The 21,946-nt window shown below is 37.9% G+C and overlaps 3 protein-coding genes across 4 annotated transcripts; all 3 read right to left on the bottom strand.

The window, feature by feature from the left end:
* Positions 1–464: 464 nt before the first annotated feature.
* On the bottom strand, positions 465–5,504 carry LOC135588533 (proteinaceous RNase P 2-like). Of its 2 annotated transcripts, XM_065080704.1 has the most exons (6): positions 4,487–5,498; positions 3,458–3,559; positions 3,194–3,369; positions 2,060–2,180; positions 1,081–1,149; positions 465–967 (listed from the first exon to the last, which is right to left on the bottom strand). In XM_065080704.1, the coding sequence occupies exons 1-6, from the start codon at positions 5,420–5,422 to the stop codon at positions 713–715; spliced, it is 1,659 nt and encodes a 552-aa protein (XP_064936776.1). In that variant the 5' UTR covers positions 5,423–5,498; the 3' UTR covers positions 465–712. The 2 variants fall into 2 exon arrangements, 1 of the variants encoding a protein (XP_064936776.1); XR_010476319.1 differs by lacking the exon at positions 465–967 and having other exon boundaries at positions 3,091–3,369; positions 4,487–5,504.
* A 132-nt stretch (positions 5,505–5,636) lies between these two features.
* On the bottom strand, positions 5,637–7,519 carry LOC135588534 (cytochrome P450 94C1-like). Its single transcript, XM_065080705.1, has one exon. It carries the CDS (start codon positions 7,493–7,495, stop codon positions 5,984–5,986), a length of 1,512 nt encoding a protein of 503 aa, XP_064936777.1. The 5' UTR covers positions 7,496–7,519; the 3' UTR covers positions 5,637–5,983.
* A 4,573-nt stretch (positions 7,520–12,092) lies between these two features.
* LOC135588535 (ACT domain-containing protein ACR12-like) lies at positions 12,093–21,701 on the bottom strand. The gene is made up of 10 exons (XM_065080706.1): positions 21,440–21,701; positions 19,833–19,887; positions 19,057–19,173; positions 18,344–18,438; positions 16,723–16,801; positions 16,587–16,646; positions 13,477–13,532; positions 12,808–12,913; positions 12,662–12,730; positions 12,093–12,378 (listed from the first exon to the last, which is right to left on the bottom strand). Exons 1-10 carry the CDS (start codon positions 21,619–21,621, stop codon positions 12,316–12,318), a joined length of 882 nt encoding a protein of 293 aa, XP_064936778.1. The 5' UTR covers positions 21,622–21,701; the 3' UTR covers positions 12,093–12,315.
* Between the last annotated feature and the right edge of the window lie 245 nt (positions 21,702–21,946).

The following is a 21,946-nucleotide window of genomic DNA, read 5'->3' on the forward strand; positions in this document are numbered from 1 at the left end:
TCCTAAAATATATTTCTATAGGACTGAAAAATCATTGTTATTATAATCTATTAGCTATTATTAATATGATTTTACTATAATTTCAATTAAATTTAATATAACAAAGAGGAGTGGACAAAACTATTATCTTGAAGTTTGATAGTATGTTGTTTTATGGTTTTCATTTTATTCAAAATGAAAAAAAAAAAAATAAAGCATCCAAATATGAGATAATAAAAGAGCTAAACCCAATCATGACTGGTTTCTCTATGTTAATCAATATTAACTAAGATGATTGGGTTAGCAGCCACCCCAGATAGCAACATAGTTCCAATAGATAAGCACGATTTGCATGTGAATCAGCTACATAATTCATATAAAAGACGAGAACTATATCAGACATCAGTAATCATATGAAATGGCGTGATTTGGATGTCACGCCATCACCGCTAATACAAACAAAATGGCTCACATCAAGCAAGCTGTAAAGAGGTGTGACACTCGAGCTTTGATTTAGAGATCATTCAATCTCTATTGGAAGAAACCATTTAAGACATTTGATTCACTATCCAAGTAACTTGCAAGCATTTGATTGTCCATAACTTCCGATAATACAGTTGAAGACTTAATACAACATCGAAAAGTAGACTACAAACAGTCCACATAACTCAGGGGAACTCGAGAAATACTAAATGAATAACGGCGTTTCCGAATGTTATTATTCCATCTGCTGTCAAAATGTAGGTGGTCTTTCTTTTCTTTTACCAATTACACGTCCCGCGCTATTACTATTGGAATTATTGGCACACTTGGCTGGAATAGTTGGCAAGTCCTCTGACTCTGTAATTGTTTGAACTGAATGGCCGGTTAAATCAGCTTTGCACGAGGCTTGGTGTGACTCATGTCTTGCAATACAAATCCAAGTCCGCAGTTTCTCATCATCGCATTTATCATCCAATGGCACATGCCATGATCCTGTCTCACACTCCTACAAAGAAGAACATGAAGGAGAAAAATGTCAAGCAAGTGCCGAGCATTATGGTTCCACATGAGCATAGCAAACAACATGATTCCATAAAGAAACCAAGAAATATTACTCACCTGAATGATTGTAGAATATGGGGGTGGCATCACAAGCGTCAAGTTACCTTTGGCAAAATTATATCTAACCTGCAAAGGATTCATGACAAAAAAATACTTATCTTCCTGATATATGATCAGTTACATTGGTTGAAAAAAAAATGATAAAGACAATAGATGCAACACAGCTACTGCTATGAGTTGATAAAATAGGAAAAAAGGCGTTTTAACATTTATTACAATAAACCGGAAGGATTGAATGAAAAATGCTGATCCAAAGAAGATGCAGCTATGTAAGGTACAGTGGGACTGGCCAAATAAATAGGAAGGACTATGTCTTTATGGAGAAGGAATTCCCTCGACAAGACATCCTTATAGTTACTGTACTAGTGATTTCAGTTCCTATTAATCAAGTTAACCATCTGAAGAATTAGAAAACCAGAAAGTGAAGAGGTACAATTCATCTATTATGTCAAATCTCATGTAAGTTAAGACCACAAAGTTTGAGTAATCAATTAACATGAGCTTCAAGTACTACATCAATTGTCTGTTGATGTACTACAGACAATTAATTATAAATAAAAAAAGTACTACATCAATTAATTACAAATAACTAAGATAACTGTCTGTTGAAAGCAGATCACTGTCTGCCAATTTTGCCTTAAAACTTTCGCAATTCCTTGAAATGCCAATTCAACACTCCCATAATTTTATCGAAGAATTATTAAATGATAAATAGCACTTTCATGAATTGCATGTGTACCAGATAATATTTGAAGCTACTATGTAAAATAAGACAACAAAGCAAATCTATAATGGCTACTTGTTGGGGTTAGTGTATCTTGTTATTATCATATAGAATAAAACAGATGATCTGACCCTAAGAGGGATAAGAGAGAGAGAGGGGGAGAGAGGGTGGGGAGGTTGATTACAGAAACTAGAACATTCATATACTTTTAAAATAGAATACGATAACATTAGAATTAAGTTAAATGCATACTTGATGCCTCTCTTTCCACTTAGGGAAAAAGGACCTTCCTAGGAGCTCAAATATATGATCTCTCATTTCATCATTTGTCACAAGCCAACATCCAAGTCTAACTGCTGCGTAGAGCCAATACCTAGGTCATAATAATGGCATCTTATGTCAGAAAGAATCCTCACAAAAACTAAACGTAGGAAGTCTAACTTAACAAAAGATTTAAGATAAAAACTAGAAAAGATGCTTAGCAAGATAAAATACTTAAAAAGGCATATGAAAGCAGGACTTAAATGCAAAATAAACTGCACGGAGAAATGTCCCAATCATTTCCAGTCATGCACTAAAATTATCACAATGAAATTTTATCTCAAAGCATTTTACTACAGAACATAACCCTTTAGCATTTCCATGAAAAGAATCTTGAACTTAGAATATAAAGCAGTTCCAAAACATCAAAATGAGTCACATTCAGAATCAATTTCAGATTTGGAGCTTGGAGAGCTTCTTGAATTATTTCTGATGCGACGTATTTAGAGATAATAACTTGCTGTCTGTGTGAAAGATGAGAGAATGACTCATCACACATAACAGTGTTTCTCATGGTATCCTAGAGCGAATGCCAACTATTTGAGAGTCAAGTTGTAGCCAACTCATACCATTGAACTGCCAGGAGAGCACAGAAGTTTACAGGTTGTGCTGTTTCAGTAAATTTTCCAAATTAAGATATCCTAGCCACAAATTTAGCTTTAAGTGGGCATTAACTTTTTTCAAGAAAAAATAAACTATATTAGTTTAACAAACAATACATCCTCTGCTATGTTCATCAGAGTATAAAAGACTAAAATTCATCCGGCCACGAGTGCCTTCAAATTTTGGGAGTTATTAATGTGACACGTGAATGCTTAAAGACCATCTTCAAAGTGGAGAAATTCTTTAAAGCCAAGTGATTTTTTTTTTCATTCATGCATCAGACTTTTACTCCCTGCTATTTGATGATTTTAGAGTTATTTTCCACAAAAATCTTAGAGGGACAAATTTTTCAGATATACCTTTTTTCCCAATGAAATGACAGAATAACTTGCTGTTGATGGATACAGTACTTGGTAACTGGTTTGACTAGCAAGGTGTTCCAATGTTACTAAGAATCCGTACCAATCATCATTAGATCCACTTGGTGTTGTGTACAATGCTCCTTTAGACTTCCAGGTAACCAGCAACTGCCTGTTGTGAGGATTTTCCATGAGTGCTTGAACGCGCCTATTGTGCAGAATAACAAGTGGCCATTTGTTTCCGAATCTTTTAGAAAGCTCTCCAACAACAGCTTCAAGCTGCTCTATTTAGGCACAAAGCACAGATGTAAGTATCAATTGCTGCACATCTATGTTAAAAGAGAATTAAAAAGCATTAAGAACAAACCTGAGACAAACTAAATCCACCATCTGCAAAATTTTGCTGATAAAGTGCAACATTTGCTCCATCAACAATAGCATCATAATTGTCATGGTCATCCAACCAATCCTACATAACGTTTGCAAACACATCTCAGATGATAAAGAAATTCTCTTTTCCCTTAGAATGTCAATTTTTTTAAGATTCAAATATCTCATTCTTCTTGTCCACCGCCCCCCTCCCTTTCTTTGTACCATGGTACATTTTGGTGTCCCGTGTTGTGGTTATGTTGGAATAAACTGGACCCACACCAATCCGACCATGGATTGACATGTCCCTATACCCGGAATATAGAACCTTGGTTAGAGGTCCAAATTACAAATCATATTACCAAAAGTTTCGTAGACGATACAAGTCCCTTGCATTAATAATCTATTGGCATAGTGTTGATGATATAATATTCCTAGTATTCCTCATACATGATGTGAAGTATTTGACAAACATTGGTGTCTGATGCAAACATAATAATCATTTTTAGTAGCCTGTGACTGATAGATGCTTATACCATTCAAAAGGTGTCTTGTAAGGCACTTCAAAACTGGGCCATAAAATCTAAATATGCCATCATAACTTCAATTGAAAGAAGCTTTATACCGGACAACTATGGCAGATCATGTCACCACAAATCCACTCAACAAAGATGAAAACATTTGAAAGATATTTCTCATGAAAGAGGATTTCAGCTTGCAATGAGCCTAAGAGCCAAGTCCATTAATCAAAATAATGGACTTAGATTAATTATATCCTCACGACGCACTAAGACTCAAAACCTGTATGTTTGGCAATTCAGACAATAATATGGAGGAAGAAGCTTAAAAAACTGCATAATCGTGCCTCTAGTTATTTTGTGTTGTGAGTTGCTTGATAAATTTATCCAAGACCGATAATAATAACTATAGCAAGCCATTAGAACTGCTAGTCAATGTCACAATGATTTATCAATAGAAATCATGATTGTTGTTGAATATTATTCGAGGAGGAAGCATGATATTTTACCTGAAACTTTTTGAAATTTGACATGGCCTCCCTTTCCATGGCCAAACTGGCCACAGACTCTGCAAACTTCTTGGTCTCCGATTGATCAATATCCACACAAGCCAATTGCTGTCTGCAGGAGGTGCAGCGCCCATCTGCATTGACATTTGCTCGGTTAACTTCCCATGTCCCCTTTCCCAACCACCCAAGCCCATGCCAGCCTCCACCATTCTTCAAGATCGCATCTTTTACCCTTCCACTATCCCAATTAGAGCTCCCAACCTCTGCCGCCGGTTTGCTCCTAAACCAACGCTCCAATATCTCAGCTGTGGTAGCGGTGACATGCCTCACATTGCTTCTCAACCTGTGCAAGTACTCATATACTTTCTCCTCCCTCCCCACCTTGGCGCTCAGTTCCAGTAGCGCGGCAATCTCTTGCTCTTCTGGCACGACACCCGTCGAAACCATATGATTCTCCACATCGTAAGCCTTCTCCGCTTCCAATCCCCGGCAAAAGGCAAAAAGCGCCGGCCCGTAGGTCCTAAGCCTGGGGGTGGCCCCGTACTTCTCCCCCATCGTCCTCACCAGATCGAAAGCGAGGTCACCGCCTCCGTCGGGTCGCCGAGCGGCGATCCTAGCCATGGAAGTCACGGTCGCCTCGTTCGGCGCGATGCCGGCGGCGACCATGGCATCGAAGATTCGAGAACCGGCGTCGACGACGGACCGCGTCGACGCCTCATCGCCGAGGGTTTCGATCGATGAGGAAAGGATGTGTAGGAGGGAGTTGAAGTGGTAAGCCGAGAGGCGAAGGTCTTCCGCCACGGCGGTCTCGTAAAGCGCAAGCGCGCCGGCGAGGTCGCCGTTCTTGGAGCACGTGTCTAGCGCGTGCCGGAACTGCCCCTCTCGCGAGCTGTTCTTCTTGTTCGTCTTCTTCTTAGCGGCCGCCGCCGTCGCCATGGCCGACGTCCAAAAACCCTAACTGGCGCAGTTCGATCTCCACCGGTAACGCATATATCGTGTGTCTGATGTATGCGGACAGGCGCAGACAAAACTCTACGTTTACGCACCTGCGGCATTTTTAGTCGATTCGAGTTGACTTCTTTTGCAGGTCAGTCATCCATTGTTGCTATGAATCGACGACATCTTTCATCGATCAAAGATGTATCAATCAAAGTCGTGATAGTATATTGTTGATTTGTGTGATCAGAAGATCATATTGTTAATCCAAAATACACCTCTCTCGAGATACATATAAGATCTAATCATTATGAATCCATGAAGGTCAATATCGGCATGATGATACTATGTGACAGTAGATATGGCAGAATCTTGAATGGATTTGATACTATAATTATCGTTGTGAAAGGCTTGGATCTTATGCCACTTGTTTTAGATGATGTTGTCGTCTTTTCTAGAAGATGGATGATGAACGACTTAGATCTGTTGTCAGAAACGAGAGAGAGCGGCAGGAACTTGCTTCTCCCACGTACGTGTCGACCGTGGCATCACCATGATATCTCACTCGCAGGCGGTGGCGGATCTCCGGTGCACTCGAACCGACAACCCCCCGGTGATGGTGGCGGTGAGGCCGGGAGTGAAATGCGGGGAACGGCCTCCATTAATCACCTCGATGTCGAACCTTGGAACCACCGAGACGATGACAGCCTTCATCTCCATCAGAGCCATCTCCTTGCCAAGGCAAACCCTGAGGCCGGCCTGGAACACGGGGTACTTGAATAGGCCCTCCGGGGTGAAGAGACCATCCCGAAGCCACCGCTCCGGCTTGAAGTCGAAGCAGTCGGACCCCCAGATGCGCTCCATCCTCCCCATGGCGTAGGGATGGTACGTCACTCTTGCGTTCTTGGTCACCATGGTCCCGTCGGGGAGCACGTCGTCCTCGAGGCAGAACTTGGAGTCGAACTGGACGGGCGGGTAGAGGCGCAGGCTCTCGTGGAGCACCGCGGTCACGTAGTGCATGCCCTTCAGCTGCTCGTAGGTTGGAACCTCGTCATTCTCGTCCTTCCCTTTCGTGACAGCGGCTACTTCATCACGGATCGCGGCCACGACCTTGGGATGCTGCGAGAGGAGGAAGAAGACGCTGGTGAGGGAGGAAGCCACGGTGTCGCGGCCCGCTAAGAGGAAGCTGATGACGATATCTCGAAGGTATCTGTCATCCTCGACGGAACTCATGAAGCGAGAGAGGAGATCATGGCCGGAGGCAGAGCCCAGTATCCGGCGTTGGCGTATGACCTCGTCCGCCAGCACATTCACTCTCCGGATCGATCGCCGGAGCTCTCTCTCGGATCCCACGTTGAGGAACCGCTTTAGCTTCCATACTAATGGCGCGATCGTGGCACCTCGCCGCGCCAACAACGTCGATGCCCTGTCGAAGGCCATGGCGAACTCGGACATGGGGAGCGACAGCTCCAGGCACCCTGGATCCAGCCCAAAGGAGATCTTGCATACGGTATCGAACGCGAACCTCCGGAATACGTCTTGAAGCTCCACCGTATTGTCCCCTGATGGATCAGACACGAATGCCAGAAGGGGGAGAAGCCGGTGGTGAACCTCACCGGAGACGATACGGAAGGCATACGAACGCAACGAGGCGCTGCCGAGCTCAAGGCTCGCCATCTTCCGCTGGAACCGCCATGCCTCTCCGTCGACATTAAATATGCCATGGCCGAGGAGATCACCGAGGATGGTGGAGAAGGGCTTTCCCTTGGGGAAGTTGTCGAAGTTGGTCTTGAGCATGTACTCGACGTTGTCGGGGTTGGCGGTGATCGTGTTCCCGAGCACATGGATTTGGACAGTTCCAGTCGGCGACTGGCGGAGGAGGTGGGCGTACCAGTCGCAGAGGTTGTCGAACTCGGCGGTCCACGTGGAACTCAGGTACGCCCTGCAGACAGGGCAGTTGCACCACGGCCGCCACCTCACCAAGAGGAGAAGCCCGGAGAAGGTGATGAAGGTGGCGGCGAAGATGAAGAAGAAAGAGGAGACGTAGCTTTGCAGCCATACCGCGGCTGCCATGCTTGGTCTCTCGGGGTTGGGATGGACCGGATAAGGAGGGGGAAGGCAACGGGGGAGGGGGCGTTGCTTTATAGGGGCAAAGCAAAGTGGATGGTGTACGTGCGACGACAAAGGCCTCTCGACATGACCGGTGATCGACAACCGCGCATGGGCTGCGCCAGCCACACGGCGAACACGCACGAACTCCTCGTGCACTAAAAGGCGACGACTTGGAAGGGAAGGCAGTCATAAGCGATGACGTCAGCGAGGGGAGGCAATGGAGCCGCACGGGATATCGGCTTCGCAGTCGGATTCACGTTTCGTTGGCTCTTTCCCTATTGGCGGAGCGATCGCGGGGCCCTGTTGACTTGACCTTCTCGTGTTATTTCTGTGTGCTTTGGACGGCCCGTATTGGGTCAATGATCGAAGCTCGCAGGTTTGGTGGTGAAAGGTAAAGATGAACTAATTAAGGAAAGATTGGCGTGGCAACTGAGCTTTAAAAGGGTATTAAAAGAAGGAATTAACATATAGTAAATTAGACTTTGATTGAACATAAATACTTCAATTTATTGATATCGTAAGTCAAATTCAATATATCAACATAATTTTGTAATCATTAATAATATGAGACAATCCGATTGCTCTATTTTCTTTTGTACTATAATATCTATCATAAGAAATAATGACTTTCGGTAATAATACCATTTGATAAAATAAAAAAATATGTATTAATTATTTAAATTACATTTTTAACTCAAAATTGAGCTTACAAATCTATAGCTCAAAATGGATATGCTTCCTTTTTTTATTTTACAAAATAATTATGTTTTCTTTTTTTATTTATTCCAATTGAATGAAATAGAAATAAATAAAGAAAAAAATCATGAAAATAATAATTTTGGTTAATTCATTCGTACGTAAGTATATGTATTTATAATATTTTTAGATTCCTAGAATCAGATATCGAAAAAGAATAAAAAAATCCTAATATAAGTGAAAAAGAAAAAACCAAATAACTATGTTCCTTATTTATAATGCTTCAAATTCTTCGAGCAAATTAGCATTGTGGGAAGAGAAAAATAAAGGCATCCTAAAAAGGACACTTTTAGCACATTTAGATTTCTCTAATAAAATCATCCTAAAAAATATTAATCAATGATTATTTTCGCTAATCATTTATATATATATAATCGAAGTTGGCAAGTATTTTTTAGGATGATAAACAAATAAAAAAACTATTTGTAAATAATAAAAAAATTGCAAATTATGATTTGATTATTGTTTGAAGCATAGTTCTATGTTTTAGGAAGGAAAAAAAAACATTAAATGCATATGTCGACATTTTACATCCCATATCACATCACATCAGCACGATTTATGACAACCCACGGATCGATCGTCTTGACTCGACCCCCTTCCTTCCTCTCTCTCTCTCTCTCTGTCTCTCTCTCTCTTGTTCTCTGAATGCATTATTATTAGTATGGTCTGCAGTACCGAATTGTACCGTTCGATATGGGCGGTACGTACCGATTCGATAGGTTGTCGGTACGCGGACCGCTTGTTACTGATCCGAGTGCACTGTAATGCTATAGCAGTGCATTGTAACGGAACTACAATATTCGGCACACCTAAGTATACCGCTCGATACATTTGGGTGTACCGCTCGGTATACCGTACCGTATCGATACCGAGCCCAGATCGAAACACCGGTACGGTACGATACGATATTGCGAACCTTCGTTATTAGTGTTTACCGGTAAACCATCGATACAAGCAGAAGCAGATCATTAGTGTTTACTGGTAAACCATCGATACATCTCTGCATCACTTCACCGACGCCAAGCAAGGCATGGGTGGCATCCATACATACCGTCATGTCGCTTGAGTCGGATAGCCAACACACGACGGTGGTCGCGACACGTCGGTAGCGTGCATAGCAATCCAACCACCGGTGGAGTTGGGTGTGGCTGTCGGAGTCGCACAGGAATGGCGTCCCTCACGTGTTCCATGTTTAACGTTCTCATGAATCAGTCTTTAATGATTTTTATTTTTGTTTTTTTGATTTCGAAATAAAAAAAACTCATTTTTTTATTGATAAAAATAAAAATTAAATCAGTATACTTCGAATTTGATCTAATTCGATTCTAAAGTTAATGTCATTTAATGTAATAAAAACATTTAATGTGATAAGAATATCTTTCGATCTTCTCATAGATGTCATTCGATGAAACGGGAGTAGCTTTCAATTTTCTCTTTTGCTGGACTGCCATTTTCACCTCTCGCTAGCGTGTGGTTGTCTTCCACCAGTAGGTCGTGGGGACGTATGTGCTTCGATTGACGACGACTACTTCATCTTTTTCGATCGACAACTACAGTGGTGGGTGGAGGGTCTTTTATTTGGTGCTACTATTTCATCTTCTTCGATCGACTCACACTTATCAAATGATAAGTGTGTCCAAAAAAATTCCATACGTGTTGTCCAAAAAAAAAATAATGCATCCTTATGTATTTATATAATTGAGAATTCGAGTCGCATTTTTCTATACGATAATGATATCTGTCACAGCGATTTTGATCTCTACAAACCTTATAAAATATTGATAAAGAGTTTGTCAACATGCCAATAAGCATAAGATTACGTTTCGATTTCTTTTACGATTTTATTTCTTTTTTATGTCAAGGATCATATGCTTCGTCGAATTAGAATATGTGTGGTAATTTACCGGAGATGTGTTTTGGAGATTGAATGCATATTGATGTTTTATAATTTTTTTGAAATTATGTTTGGATTGAATATTATATTATAAATATTCAATTGCTAATGTTATTTTAGGATCGTATTGTTTAAGTATTTGTGAGATGTTAATATTTTTTTAAAAATTTCTCAAAGTTTTATCTTATAATATTGTTTCAAAAATAACCAAATATATAATAAAAACTCTATTCCTAATTTTTCTCTTCCATTCTCTTATATGATTTAATTTATTCATGAAAATTTATTTATTATTCTCGAATATCATTTTGCATTAGTTTATATGATTATATTATTTATTTATTATATATCTAGACCATACATAACTTTTTTTTATAATAATATTGCATGCATTCAATTATTTTATTTTATTTATTTACTTACTAAATAAATATATATTCACTTTTGAATAAATATTAAAAATATAAATGATACAATTTATCACATAATGTCAAATGAAGTTTTGAAATATAATTTTTTTCAAGAAACGTTGATGCTAATACACATTTAAGATTCAATTTTCATCTGTTATTTAAAATTTTTTACAACTATATGTTCATTCAAACCTCTTTCTCTAAGTATATATTAAAAATATAAATATGTTCTATAATGGTATTTAAAAAAAAATACTAAGAGAATAGTGGTATGCTACTTATGATTGAAAAATTCGAATGACCTATAATGAGTTTGCCAAAAAAAAACCTATGCTTTTGAATCGTAATATCATTCAATCCCATATATGTTAGCCTCGACGAAAACCCCGATTTGATATATGGTAATATCATTCAATCCCATATATTTTAGTCTCGACGAAAACCCCGATTTGATATATGGTATATGGTGACTTCGATGATACCGTTGGTAGCGGGGGTGCGATAGGGATCTCAAGGAACAAAAATCTGTCAAATTTTCAACAGGTTTTTATTTTTTTGAAGATTGCAATTCAACAAATGAAACCTAATTGATCGCTGTATGGTAGCAGCAAACTTCACATGAGAAACGAGAAAACGAAGAGCATCCTCTTATGCCAACCCAAGTGGGGCTGTACATCCATCTCGTGTTATACAGACTACACTTCTCGATATAATGTCCTAAAATATTAATGCAGGCGGCAAGCGCATCGAATAGAACCACAAAGATGCTAGAGATCAACAACACAAGCTTTGGAACAGTGCAAGCTCTGCTAAAACATGGAAGCAGAAGACCCCTAAAAAAGAGGGGTCATCGTCCCTCGAAATGACAAGACAGGACAAAAAATGATGCAACTTGGTTTGGATGTTTTTGTTTCATTTGACACCTTAAACATCTCACATCATAGTGTAGAGTACTAATACTTCATACGAATACGTAGAAAAATTGCCCAAATGGTGCGATGGCCATTAAAGGTCATCTGAAGTCAACATCCTACGTATAAATGCACCTGCCATGTTCAATGCAAAGCTATTTTTGTATGTGTTATAAAACATTTCAGAAAAGGCCAGAGAAGGCTTCTTACATGGCAGTATCCAATTTCTTGGCAGCACGATTGGCATAATGTTGACCGACGTCATAGGCATATTGGCACATTTGGAAACATATTTGAAACCTGCTATCAGACAGAAAATGGTAAAGAAAAAGGTGAGAAAACGTCAAGAAATGTCCAAACCAGACGAGCAATAGACAATAGCGAAAAAGTTTTGGGGAAAAGAAAAAAGAGATTATGAAGAAATTGCAGCTAAAGCTTTTAAATTTAATAGCACTATTCTGACATATTAGACAGAAAGAAACCTGAGTTTGACTTGTTGGTAGCGGACGGCAAAAACTGATACCAGCGTTTAGTTTCGTACGAACCTGTGTGGCATTATGAAGATATTGCAGATAAAGGCATTAAAATTAACAGTTCGAGAAAATAATTTATAATGAACCACCCTTGCAGAATTTAGGCAGTGGACAGACATATCAGACATTATAATAGTTCATGTACACAAGTTTTGACAGAATGTGACAGCAGAGCCTCGTAGGGCTGTAACTGCAGAAAATGAGTTTCACGCAACAATGAAACAAAATCCTGCATCAATTCTTGGCCCTGCAATGCTTCGGAATAGGGCCATCAATAGCTTTCCTCGTCTGTTTCAGGCCTGCGGAGGTAGTATCGTAAACAGTTGGTCAACACCTGCAAGCACATTTAACCTCGTTAACTAGAGTGACACCTCCGACTCATCAACCTACAAAACAAGGCATGTATAGTATTCCAGCGTGTATCTGGTTCCCACCGAAAATAAGAATGCAAGTGTCTAGCATTCTGAAAAATAAGTTCAACACTAAATAATTATTTTGCGTTAATACAGTTTGAACCATGGCCCCTTGTTGGCTACTCCAGACATGCCAAAATGCAAATGGCTCCAGACCCCATATATTTAGTCATTGAAGAATAACTACTATAAAATGAATTTTACCTGTGACAATGAACTGTTCAATGCAGCACCTCTGTAGCTTACATGAAACATATCCTTCGCTACTAGGCCCTGTAAGATAACACAAATATAAGTTTCACTCTTGTTCTTTATTCTTAATTTCCTTGGGTGCAGGATGAGAAAGAGACCTCAGTGTCAATCTCTGCCGACTCCACGTCTATATTGATGTCTGTTATGATCTTGATGATCTCCAAGAGTAGTCCTGGTCGATCAGCAGTCTCAATGTAGAGCAAGCTGGAAGATAAAATGTTCAGTTGGAGCTTGAAGATAATTCTTGAAATTTGTAATAATATAATAAGACTATTACTCAAAAGAACAAGAGCAAATAATGAAATAAAAGCACATCAAGTTTTATTATTAATTTGCAAATAGTAATGAAACATATGTAACACCCTGAAGGCACAAGAGAATCCTCAAGTGTAGAAAGGACAAACAGCAAATCTTGTAACAGGATGTAGCCATTTGCTAACGCAATACAGAATAAGAAAGATGTTGTTCCCGATCGAGTTATGCCAATTAATAACAAGGATTAACTGACATAGAAGTGCCATTATCTTAAATATAATTTAAATGTCTACACTAGGAAGCATATTTTTGCACGCGTGCGCACACACACACACACATCAATGCCTTGAGACCACTGCTAAGACATCTAAATTCCATAAAACATAATGTATAATTGATTATTGTATGTATTCGGTTCATTGCCAAACAAACAAAAAAGTAAAACTGAAAAGCATCAGCATAACATACTGACCTCAAATAAAGGGAAAATAGCTAAAGATGAAATAACTTACCTTCTCTTTGGTCCATCATCTTGCAGAAATACCTGTGTGGCAACATCAATATCTAGCTGTTGATTAAGAAATCAAAGATTTAGTAACTCATTTTGGAAAGCATGAATGACCACAAGACCATCTGAATTTGAATAACTATTTTTCAAGTCTGAATAAACAAGCATCAGATCCTCGTATAGGACAAGGACTTTATTCCATGACACAAGCAGTGTGCAGCACCTTGCTCATGCCAAACTAGTGCTACCATGCATGCCATGTGTCAAGTACTTTAGTGGGTATCACTCTTGAGGCTTGTTCATTCCTATGCAACCAGCACTGCATGCGTCACCTTCTGTCAGATACTTCTCTCCTCATCATCCTCCTCCTCCCCTCCTCTTCTTTTCTGCCTCCTCCTTTTCCTCCTCTTTTTCTCTTCTCTCCTGCTTCCCCTTCTCCACCCTTCCCCCTTTGGGTATGTCAGTATGCTAGCACATATCAGACCCATAACAGTCCAACCATTGATTGGTATGAACTCGGTAACCAAAATTGTATTTCTTGGTTGTGACTATTTTGAACAAAGTAAAATGACTAAAAAACATAACTAAAATCTATGAATCCTCATATCTGTAACATTAAGGGTATTTAAAAGCAACACGAACAAAAAGATGTAAAAAGCAACAAACAAAATAAATGTTTACATAATAAATAATCAACCGGAAGATACAAGGTGTCAAAATTCACATTTTATTTATAAAAAAATTGTGAGCAACTAACAAGAGAGAACTTATATTAAAATATGAGAATCCACAAGAACCAGATATACTCTCATCAATCACAACAATATCATTAGCAAACAATGCACACCACGAAAGTCAACCCTGGATAGGGATAGTAAATCATCCCTCCATGTCAACAACAACACAAGTTTGTTATACACATTTTTCTTACTTCAATATAAATTCCAAACGCTCTTTTCTAAAATACACCTTATAAATATTGTGGAACTAAATCATATGCTTCTTTAAGTCACTCAAAACCATATGCAAATATTTTTTCCTCTCTATATTTCTCCATTAACTTCGTGAATAAATAACATCTAGTTGGTCTTAAAAGCATCAGACTAAACTCATAAAACTATATCCTATCTTTCCTTCGACAATTCTTTCCTATGTATCATTAGCTGAGTTTTCTCTGCAATAATAGCATCTTTGACCATCTCCCTCGGATAAAAATGACTGGTCTTATTTTAGAGAACATTTTTTAGGGTTCAAATTTTTGTTAAATATCATTGTCTCCTGAATTCTCTCAAAACTTGATAGTGATTCTTTCAAGTCCTAACTCATACCTATTTTCATCTTTAAAGCATAGTTAGTCAGACAAGTATCAGGATTCGGTTCAGTTAGAAAACTGGTGTCAAAGAATTAGCTGGGCCAGATCTATCGAAAAATTAATAAAAAGTAAAATAAACCATAAAAGGCAAAACATTAGAAAACTATAAAATAAATTTTATGAACATGAAATTTATAAAACATGTTAAAATTTCTCTTACTTTCAAGTGTTATTAAATATCTAACTTAAAAGGATATGATTCCCTAATATAAATGATAAAAAATATATGAAAGATGGCAATGTTAAAATGGAAATTAATTCATTAAATAACTATGATATATTTATTAAAATGAATAATAGTTAGACAAATAGTAAGATATTACTGTAGAAAATAACCATTAAATATTGATCATACAAAATACTCAGAATTTATCCACCTATAGCTCCGATGATGGCGATAGACCTTAATGTGGGCCATAATAGTCTCTTATAACCGTATAGGTGAAGTGTAAGGTAGTGCAAATTTGTAACTTTAGAAAAATAGAATACTTTATTTGAAGAGTACATGAACAGTAATTTATTTGAAGAGAACACAAACAGTAATCAGAAAAATTCCAAATCTCATGAATTCTCCTTAATTTGTGAAAGCATCCCTGCTTTCTTTTAAAACTTACAGCTTACTCCCCATCATCTTCTTTCTTCTCTCAAATAATTCTTTTCCCTATTAACTGCAGATGGCAAACATTGTGATAAAGATAACATTAGAAATTTAATTGTTAGAGTGAATAGCTCTTCTATCATTCATAACCATAGCCGCAGGATCCATTTTTCTCTTTCCAGTATCTTGGTTTTCTCATTACCCCACTCGTCCCTTCAATTTACTTTTTCTTCTTTTGAGGCGATCAACTTCGTTAGAATTGGCCAACATTGGCCTACTCCAATTTAGTTACATCAACTTCATATAATTCCAAGTGATTTCCTGACAATAAGATGAAGAAATCAATCAATATTGCATCCATGTTCCACTGTACCAATATGGATTTCCACTATACCAATATGGATTTCCACTATACCAGCATGGATTGGATATACCATTACAAAATCAATTTATATAGCAAACTGTGCAGAAAAGCTTCTTTAACTCATCAACTTAATTTTTATGGACAAGTCTACTATTTCAAGATTTATAATTAATTAAAATTGATTGTATTGAAAGTTATCTACGGAATGCTTATTAAATATTTTTTGAAAAAAAAACCGCCATCTTTATTCTGTATCATTAACAAGTACTTGTTGCTTCATCCATTATGCATCTAATATTATATACATCTCAAACCGTCCATTCGGTAGCCTTGGCAATCCAACAAATCCAAGTCCCAAACTCCTTTTTTCCAATCCACTCTTAAAAGGCATTGTATTATTATCACTTTTCTAAATTCCATCATTTAGTTCAAGTAAAGAAATTTCCTATGAGCTGGGGAGTCTTGGTACGACGGTAAGGTTGCAACCTGAGGAAATAGGGTTTAAGTGATGGAAACACTCTCTCTATGTTTATAGGTAAGACTATATGTTAGTCCTCCTTATACCTCGTGCAATGATTACAGCTCTCAAGAAAAATTTACCACTTACATTTTTAGATTTTTTTTTGACACATTACCTCTTTATCAATGCTTATCGATGGACAAACTTACAAAAAAGAAATCTGGCCACTTAACATGAGAGCACAAAAGACAAAAAACAATAGCATTTTCTAATAATAGCTTGGTTAGATAGTTTCAACCAAAAAACATCAGACTATATACCTTTTTCTCTGGGGGTTTGACTCCAAAAACTTCACCCATTGCCAGCCTTTCACTCGATTCCTATTAAAGAGACACTTAATTAAAAGAATAAAACAAATAGACCATCTAAAATTAAGCAAGCTAAGTAGTTACACACAGGATGATACTTCAAAAGATTGTTGATGATGGAAAGGCGAATCTTTTCTAGCATAGCTGGATCCTCAACCTTCCGCCCCCTGAAAAGTTAATTGAAGCTACTATTAGATCCAGTTAATAGCACATGAAGCTTGTTCAATGCTATAATTAACATTAAGAATATTCTTTTCAAGATAGAATAGTGCATATAGACATGCATGAATTTTTTATTCTAATCTAGCAGATGTGTAAAACATTTACCAGTGGTTTTTGTTATTCATGATGCATATACTAGAAAGTTTATATATGCACAAATGAATAATATTCATACACTAAACAAATTTTTTAGCATGGCATATTTTTACTCCCTCAGCAACCAATCTTAGTAATCAATATACTAAGCTCCCAAGCTTGCAAGATATACACTAGAAACCAAAACAGTAGTTGGTTGTGTGAACCTAGATTCAGCATATGATGCTTGTAGATGGCATGGACCACACAAGTCTTTGGTAAGGACTAGGGAGCAACTGAATTTTAGTCGGTCATGAGATTTGAGTTGAGAGCCATCATTTCAATTTAAGACTCAATTGTTTTTTGTTTTTTGTTTTCCTTGTATTACTTGGAGTTTAACAAGTTCAAATGAGGTATCGCTAAATTAAAATATTTAAGTCAGTTAAGGTTCAGTAAGATATCTTAAGTGGCACTTACCTTGAGCGATACACTGCATCATCACTGAAGCAGTGGGCCCATTGTGAGGTATTCATCCAAATGAAAGAGATGGGAAAAGAGGATAAACATTCAGCTCTTTTGAGGTGCATGGGAGAGCCATTACACCGACAAAACTCTTCTTCAATGCCTCTTCTTCTTTCTCTTTCCTTTACTACCTCTTTTGCTCAGAGATTAAATAAGATACATGTATATATGAGTTTTGAGTCATGTGAACTCTAGTTTTGAAAAAGGAACAAAATATTGTCGGCTTGTTCTCTCACTGGCTCTCTGGTGAAACTTCTGTTTTTCATCTCTTATGATCTCTTCTCTTGCTCTCTTCTCCTTACTGCATATTCCATCTCTGTCCTTTGCTTGCTGTTGATTTCTTGGATTTTTAGTGTAACCGCATCATATGTTATCAACACACATCATCAGTTTTAGTCGAAGATCATTCGACTTTGGTTTCTTTTAATTCCAGCATTCTGTTCCCTAAAAAATGCTTGTAAAATTCCAGATGAAGACCTAAATTATCTTATTATTTTGTCTCATAAAGCTCTTTTCTTTAATTTAAAGTAACCCTAAACCCATAGGGTTACATCACATCATTGGCAAAGGATGAACAATAATATTTGACATATATAGTACCATAGTATGTTATGCATGTGTAACATTGGTCCATAGAAAGAAAGATAAAAAAAGACAGAATAATGGCATAAAATCCAGCTAAGATGTCCAATACAATTCAAATCAAGAAGTTTCAAGAGACTAACAATAGAAATATAAAAAATGGGTACACTCAAAAGAGATTATTTTAAAGTCATGCAAGAAGTTTCTAAATGGATACAGTACACCTCCCATTCTTTATGTAGAATAATTTGGAACGAAGGCATAATGAAACTAGTGACTTCAATAAGGACAGAAATTAAAGGACTCACGCCCGCATAATGAAAAATTTTGTCTTCACAACAGAATCCTCAGTTGTCACAGTTCCTTTTGTCACATCCAGTCCCAAATCCTTAAGAGACCGCATCTACGTCAATGCAAGAAAATTTGAAATTAGAATTTCCTACAATGAGATTAACAACCAAAAAGCCCTCATTAATCCATATACATAAATCAAATCATCAAACAAAAATGAAAAGAAATAACAGATCTTCAAAAGTACAGAATAATAAACTAATTGACCTCAATCGAACAAATCAAATTCAACTCTAACAACAATCCTACTAACCTTTCGCCTAGAAAGAACTCAAATGTTCAGCAGGTCTCTTTGCCTAGCTTAAAACGGGTTGTTTAGCTCTCTCTCACCTTTCCCCTCTCTCTTACAACCCTTAAAATAGGTTTCTTTAAGGTTTCAACTGACCAAAACTAGCCTTTCACAGTGCCACAGGTGCATACCAATGTACCATTTGATGGTGCATTGGCACAGATCAGACTTGTTTTAATCACACCATCAACCAGCATGGGTCTGGTACCAAAATTTGAAAACCTTGAGTGATGTTAATTTATTTAGTAATCCATAAAAGCATTCTCTACATGTAGCCAGAAAATACTCCGAGAATATAACTTGTTAAACCATTTTCAAGCAGATATATACCAATCTTTGTAAAATTCCTTTAGAATATGGTAATAGGATAAAGGACTTTACCGTGTCCACCAGTGCTCCCAAACGGTCACCAAAACTAAGTTGCACAATTGTTGCATCGGAATCTGAATCTTGATCTATCAAAACTATTGGCATTGGCACTGATTCTTGATCAGACATCTGTCATGGATCGTAATCATATCAGAAGAGCAAAAGTAAGAAATACTTAAAAAACAGTTATTTAAAAACAGATTAGAAGTTTAGACAAAAAAGAACAGGCAAGACCTACTGCTGTCAAATGCCTTACACATAGAACAAGAAAACACTTCATGTGAGATCGTAGAAAGACATCAAAGTTCAATATGAATATCATCTGTACAAGATTTGAACCTCTCAGAGTCTAATTAAATACTTAAAAAGAGCATCCAGAAGTCATCTACAATAAATTCTTTTATCAGTCAACTAATGCATGTTTCCGAACAAAATCATTTCAAATTTCAGGGGATACAAGAACAAGCACTGCTCTAAATACAAGTAGAATCATGACAAATCAATCTAACAAATTGTACCAAATATGTTGGGCTATAAGTCATCTAAGTTGTCTAGCATTACACAACCTTGGATTTTGTGTTTACTTTCAGATATAAGTAAAAGCTCAGTTTAATCAGTTGAAGTTATACCTTACCTATAGTAAACGAATTTTGAAATAACAATTAAATAACACATTGTCCCTTACAGTTGGTACAAGATTATTTGCTAATACAACTCTTCAGCTCCTCATAGTAAGGGCATATTTATAAAAAAATAACTGGAGTACACAGGAAGATTTTATGACATACCCTTGACGAAGATCCCAGCATATCAGCTGAATTGATAGAAGTCTGAGGGCAATTCCTACATCATAAAGTTAAAATAGATGGTCTTTGAGATCGTCAGATGCCAGTAATTGGATATGTACCTTAACCGAAATGCTCACAGTAGAGAACGAAGCATAAACAAGGAAAATGAAAATTGTGTTGCACCCCCTGGCCCCCAAATCCCTCTGTAAACCCTCTAAAAAGAATAAAGGAAGAGAACAACATTTATATAAAGTGTGATTCAAGAGAATATGTCACTTAAAAATTATCTTTCCAATTTATACAAGCTCTCAATGGAGAAATAACAAAAAATATATTAAACCTCAGGAGGTATATTTATCATATTTACAATAACATAAAGTAAACAAAAAAACTGAAACTAGTAGAGTCCATATTAGCATTTAAAGACTCTTCTTCCAATACTGGTTGAAGTGTTCTGATCCCATACACCTTTACTTTTAAGGCATTAAACTATAAAGCACATTGACTTTAGTACCATTTCATGCCACAGAGCTCCCGCCTTCCAGATTTCGTTCACGATATCAGGAAATCAAAAAGAAAATCATTATCACATTATTAATGTGCAATCTTCTCGTCAAAAGTTGGGACTTACCAAACTTGTTGGGCCACATTATTAATGTCCTCAACTACGACTTACGGTTTTGTTATTGTTATTATACTCTTCTCATCAAAAGTGATGACTGACCATGGGATCAGTTTGCATTAATAAATATATAGGAAGAAAATTAACTTGTTGAGTACCGAAGGCCTCAATTAGTTGTTTCAGAAAACATTATTACAAGAATACCAGAACTAACAAATGAAACCGGAATCAAGGAATTGACTCAAACCATCTCAGAAACAACATCAAATCAAGCATTCCAACAAGTTAGAGCAATCCAATAATTCTACCAGCTGACCAACCAGTGACAACACAATCTCTATCAACAATTCAGTGACTCGACCAGATTATAACAAAAACAAACATCTGGAGATAAAATTCAATTCTAAATGGTATAATGACAAAGGAATCAGAATATTCAAGAAAAATCCGCATCAAGAACCACTGCAATTATTTCAATCCACAGATAATGCGCGAGAAATCAGAAGACACCTAAATCGAACCAGAAACGACAAGGCATCAATCAGTCGTCTCATAAAACATTTTTACAAGAATACGGAACTAGCAAACGAAACCTGAACCGAGGAATTGACTCAAATCATCTAACGAACAACAAAAATCAAGCATCCCAACAATTCAAAGCAACCGAATTATTCTATCAGTTGACCAATCAGTAACAACACAATATCTATCAACAATTCAGTAACTCACCCAGATTAAACCTCCTATGAGAAACCAAAAAAACAAACATCTAGAGACACCATACACTTCTACATAGTAGACTAACAAAGGGATCATAATAGTCCGCATCAAGAATCACCGTGACCATTTCACACCAGAGAATATGCTCGCGAAATCAGACGAATCCTAAATCAAACCAGAAACGACAAGAAGCACGATCCTGACAGCCCCAAGAACAACCTACTGGTGAGAGAACAAAAATCAATAGCAGCGAATCGGAGTTCACCCGCGCATCGTCCCGAGGAATCCGCCGACGGAGACGAAGGATCCATGGAAAAGCGGCGAGAACCGGGCGGTCTCGTGGCGAATGAAGCGAGGGTGGAGGAAACCGACCGCGAGAACCCTAGATTGGCGAAGAGCGGTAGCGGAGAGGGAGTGGGAGGAGAGGAAAGCGGTGGCCAGAGCCATCTTCCAGGGGGAAGAAGAGACCTTTCGGCCGCGGATCACAATCGAGTCGAGTGATGGGAGGAAGAGACCGCACAGTGACAACAAGTGGGCGTCGCCAATATATAACAAGGGTGCGGATGCTTTTTAGCCGCCCCACGAATCAGCGAGCAAAGCTCTGTGGGACCCGCAGTTTTGGATGGACGCTGGGTGAGCCCAACATTCCTATGGTAACAATGACGATGTGACCAAAGCAATCAGATCGAGTCTCGGATCGTCGATCGCTGATCTGATTGATAGGCTCACTGGTTTTAATTGTATCCTTGATTAATATTATGTAAAAATGTAT

Source organism: Musa acuminata, chromosome BXJ1-8 (genome assembly GCF_036884655.1).
Source record: "Musa acuminata AAA Group cultivar baxijiao chromosome BXJ1-8, Cavendish_Baxijiao_AAA, whole genome shotgun sequence".
NCBI classification, from domain to species: domain Eukaryota; kingdom Viridiplantae; phylum Streptophyta; class Magnoliopsida; order Zingiberales; family Musaceae; genus Musa; species Musa acuminata.